The sequence below is a fragment of the Oxyura jamaicensis genome, chromosome 2, assembly GCF_011077185.1.
Source record: "Oxyura jamaicensis isolate SHBP4307 breed ruddy duck chromosome 2, BPBGC_Ojam_1.0, whole genome shotgun sequence".
In the NCBI taxonomy this organism is placed as follows: Eukaryota; Metazoa; Chordata; class Aves; order Anseriformes; family Anatidae; genus Oxyura; species Oxyura jamaicensis.
In genome coordinates this window covers 16,751,440-16,766,711 of record NC_048894.1, presented here as the reverse complement: position 1 = coordinate 16,766,711, position 15,272 = coordinate 16,751,440, and the positions used below count along the sequence as shown (strand labels likewise).

Sequence of the window (15,272 nt, the reverse complement as noted above, 5' to 3'; positions counted from 1 at the left end):
TTCCTCTGGTATCAAAACATCACTTTGGAAAACTGTCCAAACTCCAAATATCTTTGTGGTCCAGAAGTATTTTATATGTACAAAATACTCCCATTTTATCACATCTTCTTCTAAATGTTATAACTTTAATGGCTTGTACCAAGAAGCAACACCTTACCACTTCTATCTGCAGCTCCTCCACGCATTATCCTGGCCACCACAATAGCACCAGTATGTTCATCCCTTTTAATAGTAGCCCCCTTCAAAAAAAAAAATGTTTCTTGGTTAGTCTTACCATAAATTTAAGTCTCTACACTAAAAAAAATATTTGCTACACAAAAATGAAAAAAGTTGGCATAGTATTGATGTGTGAATAACCCAAAATGACACTTGCTCATGTAAAGAATATGCAAAGTACATTGCTCAGAGGTATGTTGCTCTATTACCATTGTGTTAAAATGGGACTTCTTTTCCATTCAGTGACTTTGGCATTCAGTATATACACAGCGTTAAAAAAGCACAAATGGCACAAAAAGTTCACTTTTCAACTTAATGTTTACTGTAGCATATGTTATTTGAGTCCGCTGCTAAAAGTGTACTAAAACTGTTACTGAGAATTGGTAAGTTGTTTCTGTATTACGAGAGGGGTAGGGGAGGGGGTTGTTATATACTACAGCTATAAAAGGTTTATCCGTGTTTGTAATTGTTGCACTTCACACTGAGAACTGCCCATGCACATACTGATCCCTATCTTGCTTTGCGGTGCCATCAGTAAACCAAAATTTAAGAAATCCCCCTGCACTTCAGCTCTCCTGTGGAACTGGAATACACAAGGGCCAGCTCACAACGCAGAGGAGCTGAACATTGCCTGTTTTCATATGTTACACACACACACAAAAGCAAGACATTTAGGTAAAATTTGCATTATGTAGTGACATTTGCAGTGAATAGCTGTCTAGAGGGGAAAAATGCCTTTGTAACCAGAACTGTGAGGGTGTTCTGCAGAGAGGCACGAAGCAATGAATAAGAACCAGGTAGTGGCAGGGACAAGGGAGAAACTAAGGGGAACTGGAGCCTCGAAGCACTGTTGAAGTTGCAGTGGCATTTCTTTCAGGCAGACTGGGAGCAATGAGGTGGGGAGAGGCTGGCCCTACTCTGCAATCTCACTCATGATTAGACTTCTGTGCAAAAAGAACAGAGCGCCGTATGAATCTATCAAACACAGCATTAACCCCTCCAGCCTGGATCTCAGTATTAAGGTACGACCTTGCAGCAATGGCCATAAATTTAATGCTTATTATTAAAACCTGGAAAGTTGCATCTGTTTAAAAGTATAAAATATCTTGGGTTTGGTTTTAATATAGCCATCAGAAAGAAAAAAGCATTAGGATGCTACAGCCAAATACAAACAAAGGACACCTCCACTATATTGTCCACATAAAGCAGAGGCTCCCCCATTCATCAGGAAAAGAAGCCTTGACAGGAAAGACTCTAGGCCTTTTACCCAGATGTTGACACTGTTAAACTTCACTGGTGTAAAATGCAAGCTATGCCTGGCAGTTGGCCACTGCCACCACCCAGCCACCGTGTCCCCTCATGCCAATGTCTGGACATGGTTACTTCCCTTCTCTTTGTCCTTGGACAGACCCTGGAAAAAGAATCGTGTGGAATTTGCAGTATGGACCAAGGGGACATCTAGAAGTGATGATCAGGCTCATGTCACAGCAGAGTGGTCACTTCACGCTTTAGGCAAGTACCACTGCCTCTATACCGGCACAAAATGAACTCATGGCACACAACAGCTGATCTGAAAAATGTCCCAGTAAATGTAAAAGGTAATTGGGAATTTTCACACAAAGCACAAAATCAAGCTAAAATTTACAGGAAAATTATTTAACCCAAGCAAGGTAACTGCCAACAACTTCTTTATGGCAATCTCAGCGTGAGGCCCATAGGCAGCACCATTCGAGTTTACGTATGCTGCTGTACCTGTGGCACACAAAGAAAAAAGAGGGTTCTTTAACCTCTCCTTCACTCCAAATTTAGAATACTTAAAAAGAAATCATCAAACACAAATGGATTTCTTTTTGAGCACTTGAAGAGTTGATTTTCTGAAAAAGCAGCTTCTCTTGTACTGCTGCCAGCCCTGCTTAAAGTATGAGGTATATATAATCTGGCAAGGATTTCTCCTTATGAGATGTTCAGCTCCAGTACTTTTGGTTACATGTGCAGTGCAGCTCCTCATTTAGAGCTTTAAAAATGGAAGAAGGTTAGGCTGGACCTTGAGAGCTGGAAAATATTTTCAGTGTTGCTAGCCAAAAGTGTAAGTTACCCTAAATGAGACATATACAGATGTAATAGCATAGCTCAGTTTAAAATACTTTTAAAGGGAAAAATAAGGAGTTTGGGAGCCATATGGTGATCAGACTGAGAAAATGTTTAAAGGTATACCATGCAAAAACACTAAAATACAAGCTCCTTTAGCAAGACTCTTTCACCATTTATTTTATTTTATTTTATTTTTTTTAATGTAGTCAAACTGGTTGGTAAGCACCACTCAGGGTTTCACTGACGTAAGCTTTATTCGTTCACCCATTTATCTGCTGGTTCCACAATACAAACATTCTAAGCCTTGATTTTTTTAGGAAGAAAAAGACTAGCCTGTAAAATAAGTTACTAATAAGAGAGTTTGAAAGATCATTAATATTTTTGCATACTTTTCTATTAAACAAAATCACGTACGGATGTTGAATGCAACTAACTACTTCAATAAGACTTATTTTAATTAATTCTTTATTGGAAATGCAAATACAAGCAGCAGCTACCTGCCTTACACTGAACGGTTATTTAGAAAGGATGCCCATGCACATGCAGACTATGCACACCAAGGCTTTCCCTACCCGCAAATTAACACCACCTATAAAATAGTTGGTCGGGTTTATTCACTGACAAGAACCAAGCTATGAGGCCTTAGAGGAAGAACTGGGGATTCTGCATTGGCAGAACATGTAAATAACTATTTTTCATCACCACAATTTGTTTCACCCAAGTTCAGCTATGGAAATCAGGTATCTAGTTCAAGCTAGGTGTCCAGGCTCCTCCTGCAGCTAATGAAAACAAACAGGCAGCTCCAGAGAATGAAATCATCCTTTCTTCAAGACAGGCATCTTGAACAGATGGAATGGCTCATTCTGGAGCTGCCTATTTTTCTCCTGACTGTAGACACAGCACAGATCATTGCTTTCCAAATGGCTAAATTTATGTGATATGAACCTACGTGATGAAGAAGAAATCATCTGGACATGACGAAGGATCCTGTTCAGAATAAGATCATGACAGTGCTAACAGACCAGGATTTCAAAGCTGGAAGCAGTGAGTGGCCAGAAGCTGAACTCTGGATACCCCAGGCGTACATGCTGGGTATCAGGAATGCTAACCAGGAAAATGGCAATGACTGAAGAAGTCCTAGAGAAGTGGACTCTGGGTTTAAGTAAAAACTCTCCAAGCTATGTGACAAAAAGACAAATTACAGTCAGGGGAATTTTGAACTATCTCTGGAAAGAAATGTCTCTTAATTCTCTCTCTATAAGGTTCAGAGACATTCTAAATTACTTTGTTTAGGTAAAACCTCCTAACACATGATCTCACCTCACTTGAGCGAGAAGCTGTTAGAATCCCATTTGCTAATAAAGCATTAAGGAAAAAAGAAAGAAGGAAAAAAAACCTGTGGATGGACAAACCAAAAGTTTAAATCATCTCTTGCAAAAAAACTGGAGAAAAGTTCAGCAATGACTTTTGAACTGATGAAATCTGGCAAACAGAAGGCCCTCCCACAAACCCAGTTTCCCACTCTTGTGAGATGATTACTCCTGGGAACTCAGGCTTTGTTAATACGTGATTAACACCAGTGAGAGTTGCTTAACTCAGAGACAAGTACGAACAAATACAAGAGGAAATGTGGTGTAATTTTACATTAAAAAGGTCACTAGATACACTCCAAAGAAGTTAAGAGAGTGCATAATTCACTTCACAGAATACTGCTGAAAGTAATCCAAAGGAGATGTTCAAAGTCAAGAACTTCCAGGACTTGCAGCTGATGCAAAGCTAACTGCTATGCAGAAGAGCAATCTCTGCTGCTTGCTTACAAACACAGGAAGAAAAGGTATCAGAGGTGAAAGAAAGTTCAAAGAACTCAGTATCTTCAAGTCAGGAAGCCAGGCAATTTCCACCCCAGAAAAAACACTGTATGGTACCTCCATTCTCAAGTTCAGTAGCAACAATTCTGATGTATCTGTGCAAGTGGAAGTCAGCCTTTATGATTGGTTCTTGTGGTTTAGCCCTGAGCAGGCAGCTCAGGACCCCATGGCTACTTACTTAAGGCTACTTACTCCCCAGGTGGGATGGAGAAGAGAACTGGAAAGGGATAAGTGCGAGAACTTGTGGTTGAGACAAGGGCAGTTTACCTGGTAAAGCAAAAGCCGCACGCATGAGCAGAGCAGAAGTGTGTGATCACCACAGTTTTCATCGTAAATCCGAAACAGAGCATCATATAAGTCTCTATGAAGAAAGTGAACTATCCCAGCCAAAACCATGACACTGGAGTAGTGTGAATAGGTAAGTTGAACAAACAGAGACTTGTTGATCTGCACTCAGCCAAGAATATGCAAGACTTTAAAACAATCTCTGAAGAGAAAGATATTAAAAAGACATGGAAATAAATAGAAAATGAAATTTTAAATAGTTTAGTAAAGGCGGATCACGGTGTATCCTTTCTTTAGTAAAGCAACTTCAGGAAATCTAAACACAACAGTTCTAAAATACCTAGCAAAAACCTGTCTTTCATTATTCTTCTGTGCCTACTCTGATAAGTAATTTAACTGGTAACTTATCTGAGTTACCATGCATGTTTCTTCTCACTCATGCTTAAGAAAATGATAACAATCACGTGAAGACAAAAACACAAACAAGTTTGTTATGTATTGTTGTGATGGTGGCATAACAGTAAGTGACCATAAATCTGCCACAAAAAGTCAGTACATGACATCAACATCTATAATGTTAAAATGGAATGAAGGGAATTTACAGAAAATGAGGAGGACACCACACAGTATTCTTGGAAATTTTCTTGGAGAGCAAACAACATGCAGACCAGAACTCACCATATGTTCTTCTCCAACGAAAATAAAACAGAAAGATAGGCTGGGGACTTGAGACCACAGACACTCCTTTCCCATACAGATAATATACAACCTTAGAAACACCGACTGAAGGGAAGCTTTATAAGTCTTTGAGGCCAATCTCCTGCTCAGCACAGGACTACTGTCAAGGCAGATCAGGTCAGCCATTGACTCATGACAGTTTGGAGACTCCACAACATCTTTGGTGGGTCTCCTCCAGTGCTGTACTTCCCATCTAATGACATGCTTTTCTTAATTCTCAGTCTAAGCATCCTCGGGCTGTATCTTGTGGCCACTTCCCTGTGTTTTAGCATCTTTCACTGCTGAGAAAAGTTTGACTCTATTGTCCTTGAAAGCTCCCTGCTGTCAAGTAACTGTAGGCTGCCATTAGCCTCCTTCTACAGATATAACATAGCAGTAAGTCCACCATGGATTCCATTGTAAGGCTGTTTTCATGTTGCTAATTAAATCAAACAGTCTTAACAAACAGAGTTCTCTCATATGCTCATTTCATACTATATTTTCTTTTTTGTTCACAGCATTCAAAATTAATACTCCTTCTGATACTAAATCTTAAAGCAAGTTTGTTCTTTTCCTCAAATAATTTCTTAGATTAAAAAAAAAAAAAAAAAGAGGAAAGCTTGAAGCTAAGATTTAAACATTTGGAAAAAAAAAAAAAAAGTTTAATATGTTAAAACAAAGTGAAAACTTTCCATGTGATCAAACATTTCATTATGCCAATGGGCATCTACAGTCAGTCACTACCAAAACTTATTTCTAGTTTATTGATGCCAGAAATCCATCAAGAATGATGGTAAGATGTCTACTGAGAGGCATGCTCTCCCTGTATGTCTAACAGAGGAATCACTTTCCCGCTGTCATTTCAAATGCAGAATCATTGCTTTCTCAAAGTTATTTTGCAGATATTTCTTCAGGATTGCAATCCACTAAAACAAATATTCAGTATAGCATAGAACAAAGCTCTTACTGATTTGCAGGAGAAAAAGAACACAGGTAAATTTTATTCAAGATGACTCCCACTCTACAGCAAATAAAAATAACCAAATCAAGTAAAACATTTTAATATTCTTGTAATACAACCTAGGTTAACTCCTTTCATTTTTCCAGATATCCCCATGAAGATATTAACTTTCTAGTATTCATAATCCAAAGTACAACAACAGACATCTTAAATTTGCCCAGATTTCAATTCAAGCATTTTAAAATATGTTTTTATGCTCTATTTTCAGTGTATCAAAAGGTCACATTTTTTTTTACATAAATGCTCACAGGCACAGTTCATAACAAAGGTCAAGATTTCTTTGGGGATTCATTCTCCCTCTCATTTTAAAACAAGTTCATGATGCAAATTCAAGATAAAAGATGAATATATTACATATATAAAAGCTCAGACCAGCCACATATATAATGTTCAAACACCACGAATGAACAAATACTTATTACTCATTTCACATACTTTATTAATAATAACTGGAAACAGAATACACAAGTGCATTACTGAATGTTATGAATAAACATGCACAATGCCTGTCTATTCACTTTTCTAATTAATTTTACCCATTTGCGTTTATAATCTGAATACTCCACACCCTGCACACAAACACCCACAGAAACAAACGACAGGAAGACTTACCAACGGTTCCCTGTTTTTGACAAGTCTGATTATTTTAACTGAATCTTCTTCCTCATCAATATCATCAGGCATGGGAGGCAAGACAGGATCATAGTTCTTCTGAGCAACAGTATCATGCACAGAGAGCAAAGCCTGGAAATATTGACAGTCAGTAAATTATCTGGCACCTGAAAAGTTCATGAAAGACAAAGCAGACACTATTATTCATAGCTTGACTCTACTAGCTCTACTAACATGATGGAGGTAGAGCAAATACAATGTTTGCATACAATTTGACATTTGACAAAGCATTTGACTCTGTCTTGCATCTTTAAATTGGAGAGACATGGATTTGACTGATGGACCACTCGGTGGGCAAGGAATCATCTGGAAGGTTGCACTCAAAGAGTTGCGGTCAATGGCTCAATGTCCAGGTTGGAGAACAGTAACGCGTGGTGTTCCTTAGGGGTCAATATTGGGAAAAAATCTCCCCCGTAATCAAAAATTCACTGGATGAAATAATAATAACAAAATAAATGAAAAATCTCTTTCTAGATAAAGAACTCTTCAAGTTCTTTTCTATTTTGAAAAGTCTTCATGATCTGTAATACCTTTTAGACTGGTGAACAATGGTCAAGCAATGCATTTACTTCTGTGGTGGAAACTATGCATCACAACAGGAGTAACAGCAACAGCCGTGCTTTTTACTGCAGTTACTGCTTTCAGTTGCGTCTGTTTTCAAGTAGTTGTTCCTAAACACTTGAATATCTTATTTTGATCTGACATTTTTGCCCAAAGCGTTAATATTACAAAAGTTATAGTCTGAAAAGCAGAAGTGATCTGCAAATTGAAAACCTTCCCTGCCATAAAAATAAAGTGTTCTGGAAAATGTTGAAATGTTTAGGGTTAAGCAGAACACATCAACCTCGGTGACATGGATGACATCAGAAAGTATCAGATCAACGACTGCAATAATGGATCTATTATACCAATTACAATGGTGATTAAGAAAAAATGCCTTAATAAAGAAGAATGGGAAATGGCTTCATTTCTCTAATACTAGTTTACCTTCTACTTAAGTAGCTAACATTAGACTGAGTATACAAATAATCTGAAACCTTATGTTCTCAAGGGTGATGCGAATGTTTTTAGAAAACACATAACACTTCTATTATGCTATTCCAGGATTCTTTTCCTTATTGAAGGAGATTGTAAACAACTGAAATAATTTCCAGGCAATGCTACAAATTATCATGGCAAAAGCAGACAAGAAAGCGCACACAGCTCAAACTCTGAAGTTTCAAGTTGAAATCAGGTCTTCAGCAGAAAAAACACAGAAGATCAGGTCTGCTTCATGAGAATTTCCTATTGTCTTGCTGATTTCTATCCATATTGCACAATTTGATAAAAACATTTTAACACTATAACTAATTATTTCTGTTTTTCTTCCCAAGATAGTTATCAGCTTGTACTATGCACCATCAATATCCACCAGCTCCCTCCCACCAAAGATGAGTTTTACTTCAGGTCTGAGCTAAAAACCTCAGGCTAGCAATTATGATTCCTCCTGGAAACGTGTATTTTAAAGCCTCACACATGTAAAATCCAGGCAATCACATGTGATCCTCTAAAGATGTATGTGAAATATCAAAGATACACTAAAACAGTAGTGTTTGCTTTTACTTTGAGCTACTTACAGTTAAGTCTTCTGAAACTAGTATTCTGCAACTACATTTTTCCACATAAAGCTAGGGCACATTCACAGACTGGTTTGGTTTAATGAGGTTCTATATTGCAGCTTAAAATCAGTCAGGCAGATAGAGAAAACAGATGAAACTGATCTAACGTACCATTTCCATAGTAAAAGGCAGCACCTTAAAACATGTTCAAAAGAAACTACCCCGACAATAAAACTTGCAAAACAACCTCCATCCAATACCAAACTGAGTGATGCCATCAGTGTTAATAAGATGCTTCCCTGCTATTACTGCCAGATCAGGCTTCTGAACACAGCACGCCAAAGAGCCCTGCAGCACAAGTATTACAAAGCAATGCCAATCAGTGTCTGGTCCTTATGATGCTTTTCTTCATTCACAACTGGAACTTATCAAACCCTTCCCCCATCCTCCTGAAAAACACATCGAACCACTGTGTACTACAGCTTTCCCGAAACTTTACTATCATTTTATTTCAGAGCAAAGATGCCTGCTTGAAGTATGCGCACAAAGCACAGAAAGCACTTCTCAGTCAATTTTCTAGAAGAGCTTCTGTCATCCCAAACTTGGTCATGGTGCACGCTGAACGTACGAAGATTTCTTTCCTGCTTATCTTCCATCGCTGCTTCTTTTAACACAGTATCCTGTATCCTCTGTTCACTGTAGTGAATAGTGTCAGCAACACAGACATGGCACAATGATTAATTTGCAAGCAAAATTTATAAAACTATTTTATTTCACTTAATGTTTCAGCTAAAGATGATTGGCGTATGTCCTCAGGAGAACTTCCATACGTTTCAAACACATGAAAAAATGACCATATTCACAGAGTAAAGGGCCGTTTCTTCAGCAGCTTCTCAGCACTCTGCATTTAATAAAATGCAAGCTTAGTCCAAAAAATTATGCATCAGACTAGACTATATATATAAAAGTTTGGAACTTGTTTTTTAAAGAGCAAACAAATTACAAGTGCCAAGAAATAAAACTTGGATTCTATCCTGAACAAGATTTACACAGAATAATGGTGTAGGGAATGCACAAGGCAAGGTAAAGCTGGTAATGTTCTCGTTTTGTACATAAGAAGTGAACAACTTACTGCATTTACACTCCATGATACTCATTTTTGCCTAGCACAAGAAACTTGCAAGACGTGCAGATGACATTTTTTTTGTTTACATTTTTGTTTTGAAATACACAAATCTTCAGAACTATGCACATATGATGAGGGTCATGCATATTTAATCACCGCTGGAGAAAAAGATTTTATTTCAGCCCTAAGTTCTATGCTTATGATTCACTAATGTAAACAGGGGCCATATTTAGAACTTGAAAGAAGGTATGATTCAAACTCCTGCACTACCTAAATATAAATATTGATGTTCAGCTAAATTCTTAGACATGATCTAGCTGGAAATGAATACTTTCATCAGACCTCTGAAATGTCTAATAACTGGTGCTATATTTTTCATATTAAAACTATCACTGGCCATTTCACAGTTTATAAATTGAAATTTTACACTATCAACTTACACAAAGAAAATCTGACTTTAACAACATTCACGGATCTTTTTCTTAAACTGTTCTGAAACTTCAAATGCTTTCTTAAATTGAGAATGTTGTTAATGAAAACAGTTCTGTATTTTGAAAAATGTGTATCATTTAACTACACTGAATACATTTTTGCTCCTCTAAAATGACAAATTTTGTAAGATTTTTTTCTTCTGTTTATATTTTGAGAGCCATAAGAATAAAAATACCTCCAGTAACCATAACTTTTGAACACAGATCCTTGAAGTTTTAAAATTCTCACTATTTAAAAAAAATCTCTAAGCTCAACTTTTCAGAAATATTTTGCATTTGCAACTCTAGAACAGACATTTTAGAAAACAGCAAGCTAAAAAAAGATGGAAGACAAAGGACAAAGAAACAAAAGAACCCCTTTCTTTATCTACTTGAAAAACAGTAATATTAGAAAATTAAGCAATTAATAGTCAAGGTTTTAGAAATAAAGTTTTTGAGCACTCCAACTAACCTTCAGGAAAGCAACCAGCTGCAGCAGATTAAGACATTGCCAATCCAGCTGCTCATTACCTCGCTTCTGGTGGAGATTGCTGTCCTTGCAGCAGAGTCAGCAAAATGCAACAGAATGACCTGTGACTTTGCTGTCAGTCCACAGCTTGGATCACCCGCACAGGCCACATTTCCTGGCAGCTCAGTTTGATAGCTTGAGTTGCAGCAGGTGAAACAGACATTTTCCCACCTCTTTGCTTTGTTTTGGTGATAGTTACTTCCACTGAGGCTGGAGTGGAGAAGTACATAGGATGAGAAAGTTAACTTCCCTGCAGAGCAGTGTGCCCCTCAACTCACCAGGGCTCTTATGCTAGAGGGCTGCAGCCCTATCTGATTTTCCTTTGTAAAGGTTACAGAAGAAATACAAAAAGACAAACTGAAAATACTGGTGGAAAAGTTATTCAGCACTTGAAAGACTGATTTATGAGAGTAACTCTGCAGAAGAACTGGTCTTCAAGCTGTCACAAGTACATAGGCTGCACTGTGAATTGTTGCAGTGTAGGCATGTATGAATGCCATCCCCTAGCTCCATTCCCCAGCAAATGGGCAGTACAACAGCCACTATAAAGGGCAGCGCAGGTAACCCCAGGCCTGACGCAGGGCAAGGGCCATGGGAATCACCGTGAGTGTGATGAGAGGGCACAAGCCCAGCAGGTGTCTGAGCTAACGGGCAAGAGCAGTTATGGCAGTAGAACTGAGCTCGGCTAAAACATGAAGCATCAGCTAGAAGCAAGCAATAAAACTACAGGCAGCAGAAACTTGCTAGTGCTGCTGAAGTGAACAGAGGATGGCTGGGATAACAGTGAGGTTGGGGTTTTCTGGCAGTAGAAGCAGTGTGAGTACACAAGCTCCAGTAACCATGTCCCAGGCAGCAAAGGATTAAAATTCCTTCTGAAGGTGCAACAATCTAAGCAGCTTTCCTGCAAGAATCTGAGATTTTCTCCTCTGAATAAAATTCCCCAAGTTAAATACACATAGTAAATGACATTGAAGAAATCAGTTAATTTCCAAAGAAATGAACATCCTTTACCTTTGCTGCTGAGAATCACTTACAGTATTCAATGAACATAAGCAAAAAAAAACAAAAACAAAACAAAACAAAAAAACTTTGACAGTGATAGTAAGAAAACTGAAATAAAGTCCTTTAATTTAAGTATGATTTTCAATTTGTAACCAGAAAACCAATGGATGTATTAATTCATGGGAAAAAATCGTGGTTAATTTACTTATTTCTTCCTTCAAATGTTATATTTTCCTACATGTCCTCTATACATGGCCCAGAAATGATACACTGTCTGAGAAGACAGCAGTTAGGTATGTACAAAAGAGAAGAAGTATTCCACGTGTGTGCCTGTCCCATCTGTACTTACAACAGGGTTGCCCTCCAGTTCAAGCTTGTCCAGCTGGCAATTGAATCCCTCTCTCTTCCAGTTTCATCAATCCTGGGTCACAGGAGTGATTCAAAACATGTAAAACACATCCCATACATAAGTAGTTTTGTGTATCTACCACATAGCAATGTTCTCAGCACAACAACTTATTGGTTGGATCATTATTAAATACATATTACTTTTTCCTTTTTACTACGGAGGACTTTATTCCTGACTATACGAACTTCCTTTCACACAAGGGTAATTTCCTTGCCTGAAAATGCAGTTTCTTGATTTCAGATTCACCAATCTGAACTGATGGCTTTACCTGCAGCTGGTAGCCAGACAGCAACAGCCAGCAGAAAACTGAACTTTCTGCATCTTCAGACTCCCGTTTCCTTTCGCTCATTGTTTGGAGCCTCTGGAGATGTTTCCAAAGCTGAACTATCTCAGCGTTCACAGAAGCACACAGCCTGCCCGTGTCATCTGGTAAAGGTGTTAATATTCTTCCAGATGACAGCCCTATGTTTTTCCTCAACAATGGATCACAGTAGAATAACCTCTGATTTTAAACCAATGCTGAAGAATCTGAATAAAGTCTTTTACATTCACAATGTGATTCCTGTAGCTAAATCGTTCTTGACTGTTTTTGAAATAGGGCTTGGTAAACCCCTATTTAAGTAACTTCCAAGAGCACAAAATACATGGTTTGCAGACTGGAAAATGCTTACACATCAACACCCGTCCTGCATCTTGGCAATCCTTTATGCATTCCTATTTTTGAAGAAGTGGTAGCACCCTGACAATACTGAAACAATGGGTGAACAATTGACTGATGGGTCAGGCTCAAAGGGGTATATAGGGTTACATCCGGCTCATAAGGGTACTGGGGTTACATCAGGCTGGCGGCCAGTCATTAGTGGGGTTCCTCAGAGCTCCATTCTGGGGCCAGTTCTCTTCATTGTTTTCATAAACAATCTGAAGGTAGGACTTGAATGCATACGAAGTAAGTTTGCAGATGACACTAAATTAGGAGGAGCTGTTGACTCCCTTGAGGGTAGAGAGGCCTTGCAGAGAGATCTTGACAAATTAGAGGGCTGGGCAATCTCCAGCCTCATGAAATTTAACGAGAGCAAGTGCCGGATTCTGCACCTGGCAAGGGGCAACCCCGGCTGTACGCACAGACTGGGGCGAGAGGCTGGAGAGCAGCCCCGCGGAAAGGGGCCTGGGGGCTCTGGTGGAGGCCAGCTGGCCACGAGCCAGCCGTGTGCCCTGGCAGCCAGGAGGGCCAGCCGTGCCCTGGGGTGCGCCAGGCACGGCTTGCCGGTTGAGGGAAGGGATTGTCCCGCTCAGCTTCAGTTATGCGGCCAACTTTTAGGTGCTGTAGGTGAACGTTATAGGTCCATGTATGCAGTTCAGAAATCTTGCGTGGGTTACAGAACATTACTTCATGTAGTAAAGTCTGTATATGTAGCCAAAGAATTTCTTTGATTTGCCTTTTTTTTTTTTTTCCTTTTCTTTATTTTCTCCTGCCAACCTGTCTGGCTTTACTTTTGTTTATTTTATCTATTACTTTGTTTATTATACGCTGGCTGCTAGTGACCATTTTCATTTCTATACATCTAAGACGATTGCAACACAGGCTGTCCATTTGACACCAGCTCAGTTATCACGTGAGATGGAAATGAGAACATTTCCAGCACAATCTGATATTAATGCACTATCCTTTCATCTCCTTTATATTATTTTATATCTACGTTTATGATATGTTGTATATTGTTATACGTATGCTCTGTCAGCTCCTAACAATTAATGAGTGTGCCACAACTGCTTTCTAATTTTCTCTGGCTGTCAGGTGTGAAAAATCAAGGCTTTTCTTGCTGTTTTAAAAGGACTGTTTTGCTATTAACTTTGATTTTACTTCTTCCATTACAGTAGCAAAATAATTCCAGAAATAAAGATGGCAACATGTTTTCCCAGAGCTGCCCACCCAAAAAAGGTTTTCTACAAAAAACTCCTTTACATTAAGGCTGCAAGTGGCAATACAAATAGCAAGTTGAGTTCTAAAACTGAAGAATTAAGTATAGAACCTATCTTCCCTCTAACAAGGTTGCCAAAATGTGAGAGGGAGGGCTTCCCCAAATGGCAGCCTGTTGCAAATGGTAGGAAATAATAATAATTGAAAAATTCAATTGAATAACCCACCTTTTCACTCATTCACAGCTTACACACCTATCAGAGAGCATTAAAAACATTTTATTTGGCAGACATAACATCAACCTTAAAATTTCACTTCCTTTCTCCATCAAACCCATAGCCATTCCTCCCTTCAAAACAGCAGCGTTCAACCTCTAGCAGAACACAGGCACCAGGACTTAGAGAGAACAAAGATAAATTTTCAAACACATATAAGATTAGCCCTCAATCTGTCTATCCAAACAAACAATGGGGACATTTCTATTAAGGTAAGTGTGTGGAGTCACCTCTGTCTCCTTGCCCTTCTTCTTGTCTCTTTCTTTTGCAAGTGAAGGCAGGAAAAACTAGGTAGAAGGATCTCATTCACTTCCTAATGAAGTCTCTCCAGTGCTGTCCGCTGTCCTTCTCCCCCATCTTCATGGTTGGTGTGCTCAGGACACCTGCGGGCTATGCTCAGGACATCTGCAGGCTAGCCACCGATCAGTGTTACCACACCACCAGTGCTTTGTTCCCTGCTTACTGTCATGAAAATTTCCAAGGTTACTTAGGTGGAAAATAAATATTTCTCTCTCACTGCTGGTATTTGACAGCATACCATCCAAAATTAAGCATGTACTTGCTGATTTACTTAGGCCTCTGATTTTGAAAACAAGCTTTAGGTAACTTCTCAGTTGACATACAAAGAACACCATGCTCCAGCTCACCATATTAATAAAGTTAAACTACTTTATAGTAAAATCTTTCAATGTAAGAACACAAATCCTGTAACCAGTCCTATCAGCAAACCTCAGAGAGCACTGACAAATAAATAGTTATAAATCGTGGACAATTATGATTTCTAAACAGATACTGCAGTCTGCGTTACCATACGTGACCATGAATGTTTCATAAAGAGAACAGTCTCCCAGGACATGAGCAAAAATAGAAAACATTGGTTCCGTCAGGAAGACAAATCTCAAAAGGAACAGAGCCAAAAGGTCCTCCAAGTGCTTGGGATGCACTAACAGCACAAATGGAGCTCAGATGTTAACTGACCTGAAATTTGTGTTTGGCTTTTCCAGATGCAAAACCTGAACAGTTGTAGGCAAATTCCAACAATTTCCAGTGGAAAATGTTGACTTTGCAGAAACCA

The 15,272-nt window shown here is 38.8% G+C and overlaps 1 protein-coding gene across 7 annotated transcripts in view; it reads right to left on the bottom strand.

The window, feature by feature from the left end:
* MPP7 (membrane palmitoylated protein 7) overlaps positions 1-15,272 on the bottom strand; it is a 146,146-nt gene that overhangs the window by 36,618 nt on the left and 94,256 nt on the right. For all 7 annotated transcript variants that reach the window (XM_035317682.1, XM_035317685.1, XM_035317683.1 and 4 more), the window contains 2 exons: positions 6,811-6,942; positions 158-239 (listed from right to left, as the gene is read on the bottom strand). In XM_035317682.1, the coding sequence (XP_035173573.1) occupies positions 158-239; positions 6,811-6,942 (214 nt within the window). The remainder of the gene's footprint in view (positions 1-157; positions 240-6,810; positions 6,943-15,272) is intronic.